The following is a 23,194-nucleotide window of genomic DNA, read 5'->3' as shown; positions in this document are numbered from 1 at the left end:
ACCACCTATGTCTGTCTGGCTCCTGCGGTCATTTCACCTGGTGGTAACCTGTGTGTGATCACTGGGCGTGTGTGTGTGTGTGTGTGTGTGTGTGTGTGTGTGTGTGTGTGTGTGTGTGTGTGTGGTGACTCGAGGGAACAGGCTGTGTGCACGTAGTGTTAAAGATGGGTGGGAAGGCTGCGCTTGTCATGGGTCTCCCGAGTAGTTCCTCATGGAGGACAGTGGTCCACCTTCCCTGGGACTGGAAAACAGCAAACTTTAAAAAGGGGTGTACCCCTAGCGCTGACTATGACCACTAAATTCTAAATAATTCTTTAAAATACGTTTTTGCTTTATTCTTATACTGTAACATAATAAACAATGTATGAAAAACTCTTAATATCAACTGTAACATACAGTACACCTATCTGAAGTAATTACAACTTTTCCTTTAGAAGTGGCTGGATATCCAGAGCAATAGAATATGTAAATAGGTGCCTAGTACCAGTATACATAAAACATTAATAAAACAACCATAAAAACAATGACATAGATATTGTCCCTTTTTCACCAAGTTAAAACCAAGTGCTTGGATTGTATTTAGATTCCCCAAAATACAACCCAAGCACTTCCTTTACATTGAGTGAAAACGAGACTATTTTTTAACGGGGCAATCCCTTACGAGGAATGGTTTTGCTCCGCTAAAAAAACCTCCAAGATCATCTGGCATCACGTACCTCCAGCGATCTCGGACACCATTACATCCTGCCGCTTGTGCGAGTCTGCCCATATTTTTGAAATCGCCAATCATTTGGCCAGTAAGGCACGTGCTGTTATTTCAAATATGGGGCGTGGAGGTGTCAATGCTCTAGCTAGCACAGAGCACCAAGATGTCTACGTTACAGCTCTGTGGATGAGGACTGCTATGGTTGAGGGGTGATGGGTTTTAAAGGCTGCTGCTGTGATCTGTGCTGCTGGGTGATGGGTGCTGTGCTGGACAAGGGGTGCTGGGTCAGAGGCGGAACCAATGGCAGTACTAGGTGGCACAAGCCAAAATCTTGCCTAAGGCATCAATTGGTTAGGGCTAGCTCTGCTATAAATGGTTAGAAATAACTGAATAGATCTACAAGAAACTATGAGTAAATGCTCAAAATTACTGGATAGAAACGGCAGGAATGATAGATTTGTGAGGGAAGCTGCTAGTTACAGCTATTACTGTACAAGAAAGCAGGGATACACATACACGGAATGCTTTATGGTAGTGGAAACAAAAAAATGCAAACAGGTTTTACTTTCCAGGGAGAAAACATTCTCAACGCTACATGTAGCTGTATGCACTGAACCCAGCCTATACCAACACAGACCATTTCATATCGTTCTGGTCTGTGGCATATACTCTAATAGTGTCCTAGTTCCAATAGGTATGGAACAAGAGAGACTGTTTACTCATGAAGGCACCCAATGATCTGATAATGATGCCATAAAGCAGTCGGAGTCTTCATAGAAAGCTTCCACAAGGCAGTGTTATGTCTTTGCCCAGCAAAAATAGGATTTTAATTTCCTACTGGTAAATCCTTTTCTCGTACTCTGTAGAGGATGCTGGGGTCCAATTTAGTACCATGGGGTATAGACAGGTCCTTTGGGAGCCACTGGCCCTTTAAGAGTTTAATAGTGTGGGCTGGCTCCTCCCTCTATGGCCCTCCTACCAAACTCAGTCCAGAAACTGTGCCTGAGGAGACGGACATACTTCGAGAGAAGGAAATAAACAGATAGAGGTGAGATTCACACCAGCTCACACATAAAAAAGGAAAGCCAAGCTAACCGACTTGTAACAATTCAGCAACAGCTGAACCAACAACACTGAACCAAGTAACAATGCAGGAATACGAAGCACTGGGCGGGCACCCAACATCCTCTACGAACTACGAGAAAAGGATTTACCGGTAGGTAATTCAAATCCTATTTTCTCTTACAGCCTAGAGGATGCTGGAGTCCAATTTAGTACCATGTGGATGTACCAAAGCTCCCAGTACGGGAGGGAGTGTGCTGAGGTTCCTGCAGAACTGACTGACCAAACTTTAGGTCCTCAGAGGCCAAAGTATAAACGTGTTCGACCCTGACCGAGTAGCTGCTCGGCAAAGCCGAGACAACCCGGGCAGCTGCCCAGGAAGAACCCACCTTACGAGTAGAGTGGGCCTTTACAGATTTTGGAATCGGCAATCCCGCCGTAGAATGCTGGATAGTAAGCCTGATCCAGCGAGAAATTGTCTGCTTAGAAGCAGGACACCCAATCTTGTTGGGATCATAAAGGACAACAGTGCATCCGATTTCCTGTGACGAGAGGTTCTCCTCACATATCTTCAAAGCCCGCACAACATTCAAGGACTTTGAGGCAATGGAGGTGTCAGTAGCCACTGGCACCACAATATATACGTTATGGTAAGAACTTACCGTTGATAACGTGATTTCTCTTATGTCCACAGGTATCCACAGGATAACATTGGGATATTGTCGAGCGACAGCGAAAATGGCACCAACACGGTTACGAGCTTTCTGGCTTCCCAGGATGCATTGGGGCCTCCACTATATAGTCCAGCCCACTGACTCAATCAGATCAGTTCTTTCCACAGCGATTTTAGGCAGGAACATCAGGCAGAGACCTGTTTAGGCGATAAGAACACACATGCACACCCTTCCATACAAGAAGGAAGAGGTTTAGTGATTGTCTAGATCCTCAAATCAGATGCGTCAGGGTGGGATCCCTGTGGATACCTGTGGACATAAGAGAAATCACGTTATCAATGGTAAGTTCTTACCATAACGTATATTTCTATGGCTGGGTCCACAGGATTATCCACAGGATAACATTGGGATTCCCAAAGCCATTTTAGTGGTGGGGACGCTCCTGATTGCACAGGAGGACCTTTCGCCCGAAGTCTGCGTCATGAGAGGCAAAAGTATCCAAGGCATAATATCTGATGAATGTGTTTATGGAAGACCTTGTGGCTGCCTTTACAAATCTGTTCTGCTGAAGCACCCTGTTGTGCTGCCCATGAAGGACCTACCTAATGTGTAGAGTGTGCAGAGACATTAGCCGGAATAGGGAGATCTGCATGAGAATAAGCTTCTGATATTACCATTCGGAGCCATCTCGCCAGCGTCTGTTTGCTAGCAGGCCATCCTCTTCTATGGAATCCGTAGAGGATGAAGAGAGAATCTGTTTTCCTGATGGCACTAGTACGATCTATGTAGATTCTTAAAGCCCGGACCACGTCAATCTCTTCATTCAGGTGAAACTTTGATACCACCTTTGGAAGATAGCTAGATCTCGTTCTGAGAACTGCTCTGTCTGGAAAAAAACTTAGGAAAGGAGACTTACATGATAATGCTCCTAAATCTGACACTTTTCTGGCTGACGCCATTGCCAGTAAAAAAAGAACTTTAACCGTTAACCACTTAAGATCTGCGCTCTCAAGTGGTTCAAACAAAGGACCCTGGAGAAATTTAAAAACTAAATTCAAATCCCAGGGAGCTGCAGGAGGAACAAATGGAGGTTGAGTATGTACTCCTCCTTGAAAAAATGTATGTACATCTTGTAAATCAGCAATCTTCTGCTGAAACCATACCGTTAACGCTGAAACTTGGACCCTCAAGGAAGCAACTTTCAACCCTTTATCCAATCCTGCCTGAAGGAAATCCAAAATCCTAGCTACTTTAAAAGATCTCGGATTGAAATTTTTTCCAGTACATCAATGAATATAGGCTTGCCATAATCTATGATACACACGGGCCGAAGAAGGCTTTCTTGCTCTAAGCATAGTTTGGATTACTTGTTTCGAAAATCCTTTAGCCTCTAAGATAGAGGTTTCAACAGCCACGCCGTCAAAGACAGGCGATTCAGATGACTGTGACAACAAGGACCCTGCATTAGCAGATCTGGACGTTGAGGGAGCAGTATCGGTGCTCCCATGGACATTCTCAACAGATCTGTGTACCAATGCCTTCTTGGCCAAGCTGGAGCTATTAGAATGATTGCTCCTTTTGCCTGTTTTATCTTTCTCACTACTCTGAGTAACAGAGATAGTAGCGGGAACAGATACGCCAGCTGAAACCTCCATTCTCCTGACAGTGCGTCTACAAGGACCGCTCCTGGGTCCCTTGTTCTCGATCTGTACCTCGGAACTTTGTTGTTTAGACGAGACGCCATAAGGTCTATCTCTGGTAGACCCCATCTGTTCACCAGTGTCGTCTGAAACACTTCTGGGTGTAGTGCCCATTCGGTATCCTGAATGGTGTGCTGACTGAGAAAATCCGCTTCCCAGTTTAGTACACCCGGGACAAATACTGCTGACAATGCTGGGAGATGGAGTTCTGCCCATTTTAGAATGGGAGTTACTTCCTCCATCAGACTCTTGCTGTGAGTTCCTCCTTGATGATTGAGGTATGCTACTGCCGTCGCATTGTCTGAGCGGATCTGGACTGGTCTTCCTTGTAGATTGTCCTTTGCCTGAACTAAAGCCAAGTAAACGGCCCTTAACTCCAACAGATTTATCGGCAGGCGACTTTCCCTTGCGGTCCATTTTCCCTGGAACCATAGGCTTCCTAGTAACGCCCCCCAGCCTTGCAGGCTGGCATCTGTTGTCAGGACTTGCCACTCTTTTATCCAAAAGGGTCTCCCCTTGTTTAAATGGTCTGTCTGTAGCCACCACGCTAGAGACCTTTTTACATTTACTGGAATCTTTATCATCTGCTTCTTTATCGTCTCATGATTTCCATTCCATTTGGTCAGAATAAGGTGCAGCAACGGTCTGGAGTGGAATTGCGCATATTCCACCATGTCGAAGGTTGATACCATCAGACCCAACAGTCGCATTGCTGCATGGACTGACATTGTCTGGGATTGCAACGCTTCCTGAGCCATGACCTGCACCTTGACTATCTTTTTCTCTGGTAAGAGAACTTTCAGTAGGTCTGAATCCAACATGGCCCCCAAATGAACCATCCGCTGTGACGGATTCAGGGACGACTTTTCCCAATTTATGAGCCACCCGTGATTCTGTAAACAAACTATCGTCTGTTGAAGATGGCTCAACAGTAAATCTTGCGACTGTGCTAAGATTAACAGGTCGTCGAGGTATGGGAATATTCTTATCCCTCGTTTGCGCAGACAAGCTGCCATAATAACCACCATGATCTTGGTAAACACCCTGTAGCTAGCCCGAACGGCAGAGCTTGGAACTGGAAATGTTCCTGGAGGATGGTAAACCTGAGGTAACACTGATGTGATAGTGCTATAGGCACATGTAGGTAAGCATCCCGTACATCCAGAGATACCATGTAATCTCCCGGTTCCATAGCCAACATTATGGAGCGCAACGTCTCCATGTGGAACTTCGGGATCCATATGTAGTTGTTCAACATTTTCAGATATAGAATTGGTCGTTATGACCCATTTGGTTTCTGGATTAGAAATAGATTGGAGTAAAACCCCTGTCCCCTTTGTGATGGAGGTACTGGGACAATCACACCTGACTGCAGTAATTTTTGGACTGCTTCTTGCAGGGCATTGGCCTTCGACTCTATACGAGACGGGCTGGTGCAAAAAAATCTTTGAGGAGGCTGCCTCCTGAATGGGAACCCATACCCCTGAGATACTACCTTCTGCACCCAAGCATCTGCTGTTGACTGTTGCCATATGTGTGCAAAAAGAAGGAGTCGGCCCCCAACCCTGGAATCCTCCAGGCGGACGCCCGTCTCTTCAGGCTGACGGTTTCTGTTCAGGTTTGGAAGCTGGCTTTTTGCTAGCCCACTGCTTCCTACCCCTGGATTTAAACTGGGGTTGCTTAGGCTCTTCTTTAGCTTTCGCTTTGCTTTGCCAACGAAATGAGCGAAATTTTAAACCCTTGGACTTAGGGTTATAAGCAGCCGGAAATCTGACCTTTTTCGATTCAGCCTCTGATTCTAGGATATCCGATAAAGGTTTTCCAAATAATATATTACCGACAAAAGGCAATGCTTCCAATTCTTTCTTGGTCTACGCATCTGCCTTCCAGGTCCGTAGCCAAACTGCTCTGCGAGCGACTACTGTCAAGGCTGAAGCTTTAGAAGCAACTGTGCCTACATCAATTGCTGCTTCTTCCAAATACTGGGCAGATTGTCTTAAACGGCAAAAACGATCCTCTTGCTCCCTAGTAGGAGAAGGGATGTAATTCTCTAGTTCCTCTATCCATTCACCCATTGCCTTTGCTACCCAGGCCGAAGCCATAGCAGGTCTTACCACTGCTCCTACTAGAGAAAAAATATTTTTCAACAGGCTCTCTACCCTTCTGTCTGTGACATCATTCAATGAGGTAGATGACAGTGGTAAAGCAGATTTATGCACGAGTCGCAGAACATGTGCATCTACTTTTGGAGGAACTTCTCTTTTCGAACAATCCACAGCAGGAAATGGATAATAAGAATCCCATCTCTTAGGAATCTTATACTTTTTACTGGGCGCTGCCCAAGACTCATCCATCATTTCAGTCAGCTCATCCGACGCTGGGAATTCAGCTTTCACTAATTTTGTTCGTTTAAATACAGGTGCTTTTGCTTGTAACACTGTCTTGGCTGGCTCTTCCAACGAGAGAACAGCCTTTACAGCATTAATAAGTTCAGCTACATCTTCTGAACTAAAGCTCTGCGACTGATCATCATACGGAGTTGAAACTATTGTATCGTCATCATCATCCGATGTATCATCTTGTGTAGTCTGCCACACAGACGCATCTGTCTTAGTCTTACCTGCCCCTTGGTTGCTTGTAGAAGCTACTGGAACGAAACCATAGGAAGGGAGCTGCATGTATGGGTTCATAGTGTAACCTAACCCTTGAGGTGGTGCTACCGGAGCTAACCTGTCCGCTATTGAAGACAGAGTCTTTGCGAACATATTCCATGGTGGCTCTGTTGGTGGTTGAACCAACTCCTGTTTTTTTATTTCACTGAAAAGCGAAACAGTTTGCACACAAACCCTCATAAGTGACCAATTGATTCATATCAATTACCCCTGACTTACAAGATAAGCATGTTAGGGCTGTAGGAGTGCTTGATAAATTCTCCTCATCACTTTTGTCGCTCACAGACATGGTATTAACCTGTTATTGACTACACAATTTGTGACTGAAAATCACCCTATATGTCAGTATATAGAGGTGAGATCAATCTGACCACAGTGCACCTGATTTGAGGGTCAGAACAGGACTGACATTACACAGAAAAGTCAGCACACATACTAGCAGTCAGTCACATGTTAAAGCATTAGACATTGTCATATGAGAATACAACCTCCATAATAACTTATACATAAGTAGGAAAATTGTACTTCGGTTTTAAACTGGTTCTTTTTTCAACATAACATGCAGAAAACACAGTAATATACAGGTCTCATATGCAATAGGTACTAAAAATTAACAATGCATACTAAAAAGTAGAGAGAATTTTTAGTACTGTATACCCTGCCTCCAGGGAGCGGGATACAGGGAGACTCACCACACTTCCATATCCAAGCAAATACGCTCGTAAAACGCTGAGTGGATTCAGGCGCTACTGGTGTACCCTGCCGCTCTTGATAACTGATAACAGACACGGAGCGACTTCCACATGTATGCAGACGCTAAGGCCTGGCGGGTTTATCTCCAGTGTACACAACTGCAGCGTCTAAGCTGCGACCGAGTACCCTCGTGGTAGCGTCTGAGCCGGAAGTGAGGTCATTTAGTTCATGAAACGAGAAACATGCGGGAACTGGCCATGAACTCGGAGGAGGGACGGCCAGGAGAGCATCTGAATCCCCCTGTTGACTTAAACTCCCCGGATCGCGGCCTCTACCTAGTCCTGGCGCCTATGATTCCCGGAGCGTAGCGCTGTCGCACTCTATATGTTCGGCGCATCAACACACTGTTTGTAGTCTCCACCAAAATCAGTGTAGCTGTGTCCTGACCCCTCTAGTAAGAGGAAGTCCATAGACTCACCGTCTCCCCATGCTCCGGCCACAGCCCGGTTACGTCTGCTGGACCTGCTAGAACATCCGACACAGACGCCCGTCGAGACAGCACTGATACCCGAAGGTAAGCGTTGTTGCGACCCGGTGGGGAGTTGTTGGAGCGACTCTTTCTAGAATGCGTTTAAGACGCTGTTAAGATAAGTCGCTCAAAAACAATATAGTACGTCTATAAAAATAAAATAATGAAAGCTTGAGGCTGCCCTCACAGCAGCCCTGTGACCATGCGGCTTCCAGCCGCACCAAGCAAAAAACTGATCTGACTGAGTCAGTGGGCGGGACTATATAGTGGAGGCCCCAATGCATCCTGGGAGGCCAGAAAGCTTGTGACCGTGTTGGTGCCATTTTCGCTGTCGCTCGACAATATCCCAATGTTATCCTGTGGATAATCCTGTGGACCCAGCCAGAGAAAGGTTGGTTGATATGAAAGGCCGACACAACCTTCGGAAGAAATTGCCGACGCGTTCTGAGTTCAGCCCTATCTTCATGGAAAATCAAGTAGGGGCTCCAGTGCAACAATGCCCCTAATTCAGACACACACGTCTTGCAGATGCCAATGCCAACAGTGACACTGTCTTTCAAGTAAGAAACTTTACGTCCACGTTCTGTAAAGGTTCAAACCAATCCGATTGCAGGAACTGCAGCACCACATTAAGATCCCAAGGTGCCGTAGGAGGCAAAAAGGGTGGTTGGATGTGCAGAACTCCTTTCAAGAAAGTCTGAACCTCAGGGAGAGCAGCCAATTGTTTCTGGAAGAAAATGGACATAGCCGAAATTTGGACCTTGATGGAACCCAAGCATAGGCCCACATCCACCCCTGCTTGCAGAAAGAGGAGAAGATGTGCCAGTTGAAACTCCACCGTAGGAAACTTCTCAGATTCACACCAAGACATGTTTTTTGCAAATCTGATGGTAATGTTTAGACGTTACCCCCTTCCTAGCTTGGATCAGAGTAGGAATAACCTTGTTCGGAATGCCCTTCTGAGCAAAGATCTGGAGTTCAACCTCCATGTTGTCAAACGTAGCTGCGTTAAGGGTTGATAACCGAATGTCCCCTGATGTAGAAGGTCCTCGTGAAGAGCAAGAGGCCTTGGATCCTCCAGCAGCAATGTCAGAAGATCCACGTATCAAGCCCTTCTTGGCCAGTCCGGAGCAATGAGGATCGCCTGAACTTTTGTTCTTTTTATTAGTTTTAGAATCCTTGGGATGAGTGGAAGTGGAGGGAACACATACACTGACTGGAACACCCACGGAGTCACCAGGGCGTCTACTGCCACTGCCTGTGAGTCTCGAGACCTGGAACAGTACCTCCGAAGCTTCTTGTTGAGGCGAGAGGCCATTAGGTCTATCTGAGGTACCCCCCCCATCGGCTTGTGACCACTGCAAATACCTCCGGGTGGAGGCCCCATTCTCCTGGATGGAGATAGTGTCTGCTGAGGAAATCCACTTCCCAGTTGTCCACTCCCGGAATGAAGATCGCCGACAGCGCCAGTGCGTGTCTTTCTGCCCAGAAAAGGATTTTTGTTACCTCTGACATTGCCACTCTGCTCTTCATTCTGCCCTGCCTGTTTATGTAGGACACCGCTGTGACGTTGTCCAACTGAACCTGAATGGGTTGATCTTGAAGAAGAGCCGTTGTACACGGCCCTTAGCTCCAGAATGTTTATCAGAAGGACCGCTTCCTGACTTGACCACCTTCCTTGGAAGTTTTCTCCTTGGGTGACTGTTCCCCAACCTCTGAGACTTCCATCCGTGGTTAGAAGAATAAAATTCTGAATCCCGAGAAGGTGAGAAGTTTGCAGCCACCAGAGGAGCGAAATTCTGGCTTTCGGTGACCAGCGTATTCGCTGGTGCATGTGAAGATGTGATCCAGACCACTTGCTCAGGAGATCCAGCTGGAAGAACCGTGCATGGAATCTTCCGTACTGTAGAGCCTCCTAGGAGGCTACCATCTTTCCCAGAAGGAGAATGCACTGATGAACCAACACCCGGGCTGGCTTCAAGACATCCCGGACCAGGGATTGAATCACCAATGCTTTTTCCAGTGGTAGGAATACCTTCTGCACGTCTGTGTCGAGTATCATCCCCAGGAAGTGCAGTCTCCTTGTCGGTTCCAAATGCAACCTCAGATAGACATAATGGCCTCTCGCCTCAACAAGAAGCTTCGGAGGTACTGTTCCAGGTCTCCTGTAAGGTTCAGGATCCACCCATCATCCTGGAGCAGCTGAGTTGAGAGAGCAATACTCTGCAACAGCCATTCCCTGGAAGACGCCTTTATCAGCAAATCGTCCAGATATGGAATTATGTTCACTCCATGCTTGCGGAGGAGAAACAATCTCCGCCATGACCTTGGTGAACACCCTTGGTGCTGTGGAGAGGCCAAATGGCAATGTTTGGAACTGATGACAGTCCTGTAGTGCAAACCGCAGATAGGCCTGGTGAGGCGGCCAGATCGGAATGTGAAGGTACGCATCCTTGATATCCAGGAATACTAGGAATTGCCCCTCCTCCAGACCTGAGATCACCGCTCTCAGAGATTCCATCTAGAATTGGAAAACCCTCAAGTAGGGGTTCAATGACTTCAGGTTCATTATAGTCCTTACTGAACCATAGGGCTTAGTAATAATCCTTGGTTTTTAGGCGAGGTGGAACTGGAACAATAACCTTTGTTGGTACCAATTTTTGAATGGCTTCCTGTAGGATAGCACTGTGTCAGCGAAACTGATAAGCCTGATTTGAAGACTCTGTGAGGTGGGAGTTCCTGAAACTACAGTCTGTACCCCTGGGCAACAATATCGGTCACCCAGGGGTCCAGGCATGATGACGCCCAGACGTGACTGAAATCTTGTAGTCTCGCTCCCACCTGCCTGATCTCCAGGCTGGGAGGTACACAGTCATGCTGAAGATTGGGAGGAAGCAGAACCTGGTTGTGCAGGTTTTCTGGATTTTCCCCTATCTCCTCTAAAGAAGGTGGGGGGAGGTTTGGATTTTTTCAATTTTGCGGTCCGAAAGGACTGCATTGAAGGTGTAGGATAAGATTTACTAGCCGGTGCTGCTGCAGAGGGAAGAAATGTCGACTTACCCCGCAGTCGCCGTGGAAATCCACGCATCCAATGCATCCCCAAATAGTGCCTGACCTGTGAAGGGTAGGTTCTCCCCACTTTTCTTGGATTCCGCATCCGCAGTCCATTGGCGTAGCCAGAGTTCTCTGCGTACCGATACTGCCATGGAAGAAACCCTTGCATTAAGCAGGCCAATGTCCTTCATGGCCCCCACCATGAAACCTGCAGAATCCTGTATGTGACGTAAAAACAAGTCAATGTCACTCCTATCCATAGTATCTAAGTCTTCTAGTAAAGGGCCTGACCATTTTACTATGGTTTTAGAAATCAATGAACAAGCAATAGTGGGCCTTAAGGCCATGCCTGTAGCGGTGTATAGTGATTTGAGCGTAGCCTCAATCTTGTGGTCAGCTGGCTCCTTTAAGGCGGTTGAACTAGGGACAGGTAAAACTACCTTTTTAGACAACCTAGATACAGAAGCGTCTACTATATGTGGGTTTTCCCACTTCTTCCTATCCTCTTCAGGGAAAGGGAAAGCAATGAGAATTCTTTTAGGGATTTGGAATTTTTTATCTGGGTTTTCCCAGGATTTTTCAAATAAGGAGTTTAACTCCTTTGAAGCCGGGAAAGTGAACGAGGATTTCTTATGTACTGTAAAATAAGATTCCTCTTCCGGCTCAGGTACCTTTTCCGTAATATGCAAAACATTCCTAATGGCTACAATCATGAGCTGCACCCCTTTAGCAAGGGATGCATCTCCCCCCTGCATATCCCCATCACCATCCCCTGTATCAGAGTCTGTTTCAGTGTCAGCTTGCATTATCTGGGCAAGTGTATGCTTTTGCGGATATGTAGGTGGGCTCTTAGACGAAGTAGTGGGAGCTGAAAACTTCAAACTCTACAGATTTTCTCAAAACCTGCGTCTCTTTTTCAGTATGTGACATCCTACTTGAAATCTGGGATATCATTCCTCTTAAACAATCATTCCATGGGGGTTCGGATTCAGAAGGCTGAGACAGCATATTGCAGTCCTGAGTATATGGAAGAGACTCCTCAGGAGAAGATAAACACTCTGCAGCACAGGACACAGAGTCCTTAGACATGGTAATGTGGGATATACACACAGGAAAATGTCAGACACAGTTTCCCCCAGAGTACCTTCAGAGTGTCACAGAGTATAAGGAGCCAGCCACACAGCGCCCCTCTAGGCAATTATACTGATAAAAGCCTGGCGCAGACTAAATATCCTTAACAGGGTACTTAGTACTAGTATCACACTTCCCCCCTGTCTATAACACCCTGGTACCGCAGAGGTATGCTGGAGTTATATGGAGGGCAGCGCTCCCCGTCAGTGTCTGTCTGTATGATCTGCAGGGAGAAAATGGCGCTGGTGAGTGCTGGATCCTCTGAGTAAAAGCCCCGCCCCCTCCAATGGCACGCGGCTTCCCGCACAAATTATATTATACTGGCCTGAGGATTTTGTCGCTAACAGCGGGATTAGCCCCTGTTAGCTGCTAGACCAGTTTAGGGTGATCCGCACTGGCTCAGGACGCCCCTTAAAGCGCCTACACTGTGTGTTGTTGAGCCTTCCCGGAGCGCAGGCTATCAGAGCTGCGCTCCCACCCTTGTGCCGCCATTCCCGCCGGCGACCCGCTAACCAGGTCGCCGGCGCTGTACTTTTCTTTCTTCTGGCTCTGTTAGGGGGTGGTGGCCGTGCTGCGGGAGTGAGCGGTCGCTTCGTGGGCTTGCAGTCAGCTCCCTCAGGAGCTCAGTGTCCTGTCAGCGAAGATAGAGAACCATTAACTTCCCCCCCAAGTCCCATGAAGCAGGAAGGCTGTTGCCAGCAGCCTTCCTGTAACCTAATTTACTCTATAAAACAACTCCGGCACATTTTCTAAACGGAGTCTGGTAGGAGGGGCATAGAGGGAGGAGCCAGCCCACACTGTTAAACTCTAAAAGTGCCAGTGGCTCCCAAAAGGACCAGTCTATGCCCCATGGTATTAAATTGGACCCCAGCATCCTCTAGGACGTAAGAGAAACGCATGTAAGTTTTACCGAGCATACAAAGAAGCCGTACACAGAATTTGGACATAAATACCAATGTGAAAACCACAAATGACCATATGGAAATATTCTCAAGTACAAATTAAATAGTGTAACGCCTATGCAGAATATTAACATAATGTGACAGATTTAATCAAGTACAATGGCATCAAGATAATAATAATGGGATGCGGTCATGTTACCAGCGATCGGAATCCCGACAGTCACCATGCAGTCGCCGGAATCCCGGCGATCAAATGCCGGCAGTCAGAATGCCTACCACGACACCCATAAAGTGGGAATAGGACCTGTGGTGAGCGCTTCGAGCTCGAGCCGCCGAGTCCGCTGCGCCCACCCCACCCCCCGGCATTCAGATCTCGGGGACAGTATGCTGACCGCCGGGAACCCGGCAGCGCGTGCCCAACCCAATAATAATTTTATTTATATAGCTCTTTCTCCAAACAGGACTCAAGGCACTTAATGTAATAGTGATGAGTCTGTTCCAACCTATGTGTTTATGGGCCTTGAATATAGATAACATACAAGTGGTACTGGCACCAAAGAGGAAGACGTGGAAATCATCTCAAAGGACAATCTTAGTGATATAAAATCCTACTTACAGCAGCAGAAGGGGAGAAGGTACGACATTGGGCCAGAGTCAGCTGGCCACTACCGTGTGTCCTCTTCTGTCAATGGGGCAGATGTATTAACCTGGAGATGGCATAAGGAAGTGATAAACCAGTGATAAAAGCAAGGTGATACACGCACCAGCCAATCAGCTCCTAACTGTTAATTTACATATTGGAGCTGATTGGATGGTGCGTGTACCACCTTGCATTTATCACTGGTTTATCACTTCCTTATATGCCTTATCCAGATTAATACATCTGCCCCAATATCTGCTCAATCAGGCAACATCTGTAGTTTCCGGCCAATAAACCACCAGACTAGCTATGCTCGTCACTAGCTAGGTGAGAACAACACTGACATCACAGCCACAACATTCCAAGACGGTTTGCTCCGCCCTTATTACAACCCTGGCAGCATCTGTTATTTCACTTGCAGTTTAATATTCAGCACAAACCTTTTTTTTTTTTTGTAGCAAATCTAGCTATACTGGGATCCGGTCTGAAGATCGACAGTGTCTAGGTCGACAATGTTTAGGTCGACCACTATAGGTCGACAGTCACTAGGTCGACATGGATGGAAGGTCGACAGGGTTTCTAGGTCGACATGTGCTAGGTCGACAGGTCTAGCGGTCGACATGAGTTTTTCACATTTTTTTGGGGGGGGGGGGGGATTTTTTCATACTTAACGGTCCACGTGGACTACGATTGGAACGGTAAAGTGTGCCGAGCGAAGCGGTAGCGGAGCGAAGGCACCATGCCCGAAGCATGGCGAGCGAAGCGAGCCATGCGAGGGGACGCGGTGCACTAATTTGGGATCCCGGTCACTCTACGAAGAAAACGAAAAAAATAAATAAATAAATCCTCATGTCGACCTTTAGACCTGTCGACCTAGCACATGTCGACCTAGAACCCCTGTCGACCTTCCATCCATGTCGACCTAGTGACTGTCGACCTATAGTGGTCGACCTAAACATTGTCGACCTACACACTGTCGATAAAACGAACCACACCCGCTATACTAGTGTCAATATTGCAAGGCTTCCACAGGAAAATACACTATAAATACACTTCAAAACACTCCACAGAGGCTGCATCTATCAGAGGGCAGCCTAGTGTTACCTGGTCATAAGCCAAAACAAGGAGACTGGTCCCCTGCCAGAGGCTATCACTACATTTAGATGCATTGGCTATAAGCAGAGTTACAGTATCTAAAAAGGGATTATAATACTTATCAAACATAGCGCACTTTTCCTGAAACACAAACTAAATATCATAATAGATATAATTAAAATATATTCAATGTTTGATTTTAAAGTATAATAAAAAAAAAAAAAAAAAAAAAAAACAAGAGTTGCAGTTATTTGTCAAAGAATAAGTGACATTACCAGCTGAGAGTAAAGGGCCTATAGGTTACACAATACTATATTTATCGACAAACAATAACACTCTTACTCCAGTAATTCAGAAACAGTCTTTCATATATTTTTATTTATTTTTCCAGGGGAATCCTCCGCCAGCTAATTTTTTTTAGAGGAATCCTCCGCCAGCTAATTTTTCCAGAGGAATCCTCCGCCAGCTAATTTTTCCAGAGGAATCCTCCGCCAGCTAAATCTGCTATGTGCAGCCCATAGGTTACAGCTGCATAGCTGCGGAGGCTACTCTCCGAAATGCATCGCGTTCCAGAAGTTGGAATATCTGGCAGCATCGCATCCCCATAGACACCTATATAGGTTGCAGCTGCTAGTGGGAATTGAGGGTTTGTATCAATTATTGGCAATATCTGCTGTGGTCCCTCTGTAATACGTTCAGTGGATACTAAATAACTATCCTGATTTTTTACTTCAAAGAGGGTGGGTGGGGGGTGCGTCCCGCCCAGCTAGCACTGAAGGGATAGAGCTTGGGTCGCAGCATAAATGGATAGGGGCGGAGCTAGTTGTGCAGAGTCTGGATGTCTACATCTTGGCAGGTGTTATCACCATTGTAACTCTCACATAACTAGAAGACTCACAATCTCTGTGTGAGCTGGATACACTGGAGGCCAGGGTGTATGGCCACACCATTTTGGGAATTTGGGTGGGCCTCCTTGGCAGACATGGGCTCCCTGACCTTCCATGTACACTGTATCCTTATTTCTATGAGAACATTAATATTTAAATCAGACTTAGGGGTATATTCAATAAGAGTCAGGTCCATTCAGACATGCAGTTGTCGGAATGGACCAGACAACCACTATTCAAAAGAGTGGCCAAATCAGACTGCCGGATTTGGCCGTTCCCCGTTTCCTGACCTACTGCTGCTGTCAGCACTGTGGGTGCGCTGACAGCAGCGGCAGGGGGAGCTGTGAGCGGCGCCGGGGGTGAGGGGGGAGCGGTCAGCGGCTCCGGAGGTGAGGGGGGAGCGGTCAGCGGCGCCAGAGGTGAGGGGGGAGCGGTCAGCGGCGTCAGGGGTGAGAAGATGTATGCGGTGGTGGGGGGAGCAGTGGAGGAGATGGAGCGGACGGGGAGAGGAGAGGAGATGGAGCGGACAGGGAGAGGAGGAGACGGGGGAGCAGCAGCTGCAGCAGCGGTGGCTCACGGCGGCGTCCACCCGGCTCGGGACCTCGCTTGCTGGAGCCGGGTGGACGCTGCCGCCGGGTTCCTGCTCTACACGCTGCAGCGCTGCCCTCCCCCCCCCCCCCCCCCACCCGTTCCTGGTTTCAACTCCCTCATCTCAATCAGACTTTTTTTAAAGCCGGATTAAGAATGTCGGAAACAGGGCTAAAACCTGTCGGGTTTGGCCCCGCTTCCGACAATGCACGCTGATCGGCGGCGATCAGTGTTCATTCTGACAGGTTGGCAGCTTCCGATAGTTATTGAATATAACCGGGGAAGACGGCAGCTTCCAACAGTTTTAGGTCGGAAGGGGGTTTCCGACCTATTCATTATGGCCCCATTTATTCTGACAAGTCGTGCATTTTCGGAAGCGGGGCCAAACCCGACAGGTTTTAGCCCAGTTTCCGACAAGCTCAATCCGACTTTAAAAAAAGTCGGATTGAGATGAGGGAGCCGAGACCAGGATACCCCGGGGGGGGTTTAACGCTGCAGCGGGGAGAGCAGGAACCCAGCGGCAGCGGCCACCCGGCTCCAGCAAGCGAGGTCCCGCTTGCTGGAGCCGGGTGGACGCCGCCATGAGCCTCCGCTGCTGCAGCCGCTGCTCCCTCGTCTCCTTCTCTCCTCTCCCCGTCCGCTCCATCTCCTCCACTGCTCCCCCCACCGCCGCAGACATCTCCTCACCCCCGGCACCGCTGACCGCTCCCCCGTCACCCCCAGCGCCGCTAACTGCTCCCCCCTCACCCCTGGCGCCGCTGACAGCCTCCTCTGCCGCTGCTGTCAGCGCACCCACAGCAGGTCAGGAAACGGCCAAATCAGACAGTCGGATTTGGCCGCTCTTTTGAATAGGGGTTGTCGGGTCCATTCCGAGAACTGCATGTCAGAATGGACCCGACTCTTATTGAATATACCCCTTAAGATACAATCAGAAGTGCACGAAAGCTTTAAAAATGGTCTATAAAAATTGTCCAAAAAAAACTACTTTAAATAAAACAAAACAACACACACACACACACACACACACACACACACACACACAAAACATGCAATTAACAATGACCGTTCTAAAACGTTCATGACCAGTAACAATATCTCTAAGGTTACTTGGAACATAAAGCAACATGCAGCAGTGAATTTAGCACACGTTTGATGGAATTGCGTGCATCAAAATGTCCACGAAAAAACTGCTGCAAGATGATTTAGCATACTCTCTACGTTTTTCCTGCATCTCATGACAGCACATCACTTGAAGAATTTACTGTGAAAAGCATTGCAGCAGAGGCTCCCAAACTCGTTCCTCATGGCAGCCTAACAGCCCAGGTTGCAAGTAGAACTACATACCCCCCAACTGTCCCGATTTTGGCGGGACAGTTGTTTTTCACGGTCTATCCCGCAGTCCCACCCTCGGGTCGCAGTGTCCCGCAGGTGGGGGGACAGTTGGGAGATCCCCCCCTGTCACTGACAGTCGCTGCTCTGATCAGAGCAGTGGTGAATAGATGCGTCTATTTCCCGACAGAGAGGGACAGGGGACATGACCAGCAGCTCACTGATCGCTGTCCATGGCTCCATAGTGACCAAAATGGAGCGCTTGCCGGGAGGCCACGCCCCCAAATTCGGGCGGGCGTCTGAGGCGCGAATTACTGTCCCTTCCTTGAGTAGCACAAAACATGGGAGGTATGTAACTATGCTTATCCACTGGCGACTTTACTAGTACTTCAGTTATTATTATTGAAGCATCTGTGCTCAATAATGGATATCACTAAAATCTGGCCTGTTAGGTGCTTGAGGGCAGAGGTTGGGACACACCGCTCTAGAGACAATACGTGAAATCTGATCAGAAGTGCCATATACTGTATATGTTAGCCACTTCAGGCCTTGCTACCCAACTCCGTGAAGAGCATGACATGGACCAATGCAGAGAGGTCAATCCATGGCCTATTTATGGCTCATCACAGTTGGACAGCAGTTTTCTGCTTTCATGAAAAATATTTGAGAGAAACAATTCTCTATAGACAATGAGTAAACACAGATGTGGACAAATTTGTTGTTACCTGACAAAAACACCCATGTTTTACTCTGAAATAACTTAAAACTGACATAAGTAACTGGCATACAGCATTATTTATTCCATATTCACTAGAAATCAGACTTTCCATTTTATTATAGATTTTAAACAAATACAAAAAGACCTGGACAAAAATCACGGTACCCTTAACCTAAAATCTTATTGTAGAACCTTAAGGTGCATACACACAGAGAGATTAGGGCTAACCCTGATTCTCACTATGCAACAGGGGCTAGGTCGGCATGCTTGCGATACTATGTGCGATTTTGGCTAAGTGTCAATTTTGACTATCTTTTCTACAAGAAAGAAGGTGACTATATAGTCAAAATCGTAAGAAAATATCTCACCGTGTGTACACACCATTAGAGACAATCTCTGCAATCAGGCAAATGTCAGTAGTTCTCAATGATCCCCCTTTCACACAGAACATGAAATTACCGAGTGAAGCAGTTGTACCCGGTAATCTGCCAAAAAACACAGGTCCTTTTTCTGTGTTAAAGGGTCAACCGCATTGAAATTCCTGGGACTTCAATTTACCAGGGTTGGAGACACGAGAATGTCGACACGGGTTGACTCTTTCACACAGACAAAATACCAGTTTTGATCCGCAAATTACCAGGTAGAAATTCTTGACCCGGTAATTTGCTGGTCTGTGTGAGGGTGAGGTTGTCAGCCAGAGCCCAGCAAAACGACCCGGCACTGAAATGCCGAGCAATTGCAGAGATTTCTGTATGAAAAGGGTACGAGTAAAAGTTGATGTTACCCACCACATCCAACCCTGGAATGCATTGCATTAAGAGCTTGGTACATATGGGAAATGTGGGCAAAGTCCAAAAACAACAGTTTTCTGTTTTTGGTACGCATTTGCCCTTTAGTACATCCGGCCCTTAAATGGCAAATTCTAAATAATTGATCACTTCTGTATCTTCTCATTCCTTCCTAGTTAAACACTTTCCAGTATCCTCACTGTCTGGAGATAGAGCTGTGCTATGTATGGCAGGAAGCAGTCTGAATCTGACTGTACTCATAGACTGCCCCCCAAAGTGTTCTGCCCACCTGAACCCACACAGTCCGCACCGCTGGAGAGGAGTCATGTCTGCAGAGGTCACTATGTAAGCAGGGAACACCAGGCTCCTTAATTAGCCGTTCCAGATGCAGTACTCTTGCTCCACCAAATGACCTTGTACATGAGGAAACGTGCATATGAAAAAGGGACCAAAGGGTAATATTAAAAATGTATTTGTCCCACAAGAGAGGACAAAAGTAGTAGAACAAGTTTAAAAATACATAAAAGCTACTGTACATAAGGCAGACTCCATACCAGGCGAGATAGCGGTAGATGGTATGGCTCATTGTGCTGCAATTTGGGATTGCAGAATCATTAGTCCACATCAGGCATTCCAAACCACGATCGTCAAGGCACACTAATGGGCCCTACTACAATTGGCAACCTGCCGCCGAGCTGTGAGACCCCCGATACGGCAGAAGGGCGACCCGGCGGGCAGGGGGATAGTGAAGTTTCTTCATTTCCCCCCTCCCTTCTTCCAGTCACCCGGCTCCATAGCAGTGCAAGCTAATATGGACAAGATTGTCCATATTGGCTTGCATGCATAAGCGATCCAGCACCAACGATGAATGAACGCGGATTGTTCAGTTATATTGCTGAATGTGTAGGGCCTATATGTTGGGTACACACCTAAAGATTTATCTGTCCAATCTCTCTGGTGGGAACAAAAATCTGATAAGGTATGGGAGCAAATAACAAATCAACCATTTCCTCTTAAACATTGAAAAGCAGACCATGGTTGTTTAAATCAATTTGATTTGACAAATGTATCCAATCGTTTTTGTCCATTTTTCAGAATTTGGGAACAAATGGTTGATTCTCATTTTCTCCCATACATTGCCAGAATTGTGTGCCCAGCAGACAGATTGGACAGATAAATCTTTACAGTCCAGGTTTTAGTGATATCCATGCTTAAGCACAGGTGCAGTCATTAGTACAGCAGTTATTTTGATTTAACCTTCTGTGCTACACTGTTAGTGTGCCTTGAGGACAGAGGTTGGGAATGCCTGGTCCACATGGTACCTCAAAACTTCCTCCCCTCTCCAGGGTCTGGATGTCTGTCAGTACAAAGATTGCAGTACTGCACGTGGGATGGCTAATTAAGGAGCCTGGTGTTCAATGCTTGGACAATGACACTACTTTCAGATAGCACACACAATAGTGTTGCATATCAAATTAATCAGCAGAGTCTCCTGGTGCTTCCTAGGCATTGTGCTGTGACTAAACATGTAATTTCAGCAAAAAAAAAAAAAGATGCCCGACACTAGCACCCGGCGGTCAGAATATTGATGGACAGCAGAGAATGCCGACAGTTGCAGCAGGGCTATTCCCACTCGTGGGTGTCCACGATACCCATAGAGTGGGAATAGAACATGTGGTGAGCCCACAAGGGGCTTTTTAGCGCTCGCCCCGCTGCCGGCATTCTTGCGTCGGTATTATGACATTCTGACTACCGGATTCCATACACTGCTAGCTTGCAGAAATAAAAAAAATAAAAAATAAAATAGAAGGATTCCATCAATGATCTCATACGCTCTACTCTAGTTGCATCCTCCCTTTGGGACCAGACAAGTCATTAATGGAACATTGATTTTCATTTTATATAGATGACCAAATTCAGCATTTTTTTAGTCAGAGATTTGGAACTCTACTATAAAATTTTGCAATACGTCCTCACAGCTATAGCAATACCACAGGGGAGAGATTACAGAGAAGTGATATAGAAATAAAGCTAATGACATAACTTGTGAAGCAGTTTATCACCATGTAGCATTATAGAATACAGAACAGCTTTTCATTTTTTATTTTATGTAATGCTGAAGTTTTAACCTCATCGTATATTACCATTTACTGCACTCAAGGCAACCGAGCTCCAAATGAAATGTAAAGTGCACATGAGAAAATACCATTACACAGATCATGTTCTATTATAGCAAGAAGACACGCATCCTAGTTTTCTTACCTCCATTGACCACTTTATGTTCCACTCGCTTTGGTAAAAGTGCTGATGACCCGGAGGTTTTTGCTATACCTTGGTTTAAAACAGGGCTTTTCTTTGTGCCTGAGAAAAAAAAAAAATATAAATAAATAAAATAAGTTGGATGGAGGGGTATCTATACACACACACACACACACACACACACACACACACACACACACACACACACACACACCTCAAAACAGTTTACAGAAAAAGTAAATGGGGACTGTAGGCAGAATACATAATGGACTATTGACTGCAGCAGGGTCGAAGTTGCTAGCGACCTGCGGGAGCGTGCATATCATGGGTAAATACTAGATCACAGGTTCTCAAACTCGGTCCTTAGGACCCCACACAGTGCATGTTTTGCAGGTCTCCTCACAGAATCGCAAGTGAAATAATTAGCTTCACCTGTGGACCTTTTAAAATGTGTCAGTGAGTAATTAATACACCTGTGCACTTGCTGGGTTACCTGCAAAACATGCACTGTGTGGGGTCCTGAGGACAGAGTTTGAGAACCACTGTACTAGATGTACTCAATAGGTCAGTGGGATCATGCGACATATTGTCTAGTGCAGTGTTTCCCAACCTCGGTCCTCAAGGCACACTAACAGTCCTGGTTTAAGTGATATCCAGGCTTGAACACAGGTGACTTAATTAGTACCTCAGTTATTTTGATTTAACCATCTGTGCTGAAGCCTGGATATCACTAAAGCCTGCACTGTTGGTGTGCCTTGAGGACCGTGGTTGGGAATGCCTGGTCTAGTGTGTACCCAGCTTATTACACATTTTTGGCAAAAAATGACACCAGACCATAGGAGTTTCTGTAATAGGTGCAGTGTGTGTGGTACACATGGGTCCATGGCCACACTGCACCCATAGAGTATACTTACCCCTCCGGAGTCTTGCGATGACAGCCCAGCAGTGCGGGCACAAATCACTTGGAAAATGCGTACACACACTGGTGTTCCCGGTGACCTGCGCAGTAGACCCTGGCACTATGCCAGAGTCTACTAGCTGCCGGAAAGGAGGGGTCCCGCAACGGAAGCTGCACGCAGGTCCCCTTCTCTGTTCAAAACATCCATGCGTCCGATGTTAGAAGAGTTTCACGGGACCTGGCGGGTCACTCGCACCAGTCATCTTGTGCTGCATGACGCATTGAGAACACATCTGTAGTGTGTCTTTCTGAATAAAAACCACTATCTCCACGTGACTGGGTTGCTGCAGTCATGGACAGCACCCATTGCAAGAGCTTGTTCTGTACAATGGGGAAATACTGTAATGAATTTACTTTAGAAAATCTAACACGTATAAAACGGCTCCCTCACTGCCCTACTTTCTTTTTACAGGGTGCTGTATGCACATTAAATTATTTGTATATTTACCCAATACATTTTAATTGAAGTCACAACAAGAACAACGTTTAAATATCTCATTGTGAGTTCTTATACTGTAAATCAATCGAATCCATTTATTTCATGGATGCATTTACTCCTAAGCTCTGACAGAGATGCTGTGTTTGGAAGTCTTTTTATTGCTGAACCTTTGCATATCTCCTCTTCACAGAAATGATCTGGATTACATTTTAGATATTCAGAAATATTTGTATCATTTTCATTTCTCTGAAATTCAGTTTCAATGGTAAAAAAAAAAATTGAATGCACTTCTAAACCGCTTAAGCTGCTTTTATCTTTTTTCAGGGTGTGGGAGCCAGCGATTACCCTCTTAGTATATTGTGATGAAACC

At 46.5% G+C, this 23,194-nt stretch overlaps 1 protein-coding gene across 3 annotated transcripts in view; it reads right to left on the bottom strand.

Annotated features, from left to right (window-relative positions):
• The window catches only part of MTUS1 (microtubule associated scaffold protein 1), a 460,214-nt gene that overhangs the window by 109,188 nt on the left and 327,832 nt on the right, over positions 1-23,194 (bottom strand). For all 3 annotated transcript variants that reach the window (XM_063920828.1, XM_063920830.1, XM_063920829.1), the window contains one exon: positions 21,431-21,529. In XM_063920828.1, the coding sequence (XP_063776898.1) occupies positions 21,431-21,529 (99 nt within the window). The remainder of the gene's footprint in view (positions 1-21,430; positions 21,530-23,194) is intronic.

This window comes from Pseudophryne corroboree, chromosome 1 (genome assembly GCF_028390025.1).
Source record: "Pseudophryne corroboree isolate aPseCor3 chromosome 1, aPseCor3.hap2, whole genome shotgun sequence".
In the NCBI taxonomy this organism is placed as follows: domain Eukaryota; kingdom Metazoa; phylum Chordata; class Amphibia; order Anura; family Myobatrachidae; genus Pseudophryne; species Pseudophryne corroboree.
The sequence above is the reverse complement of the archived record's forward strand: the minus strand, read 5'-3'. Positions and strand labels throughout refer to the sequence as shown.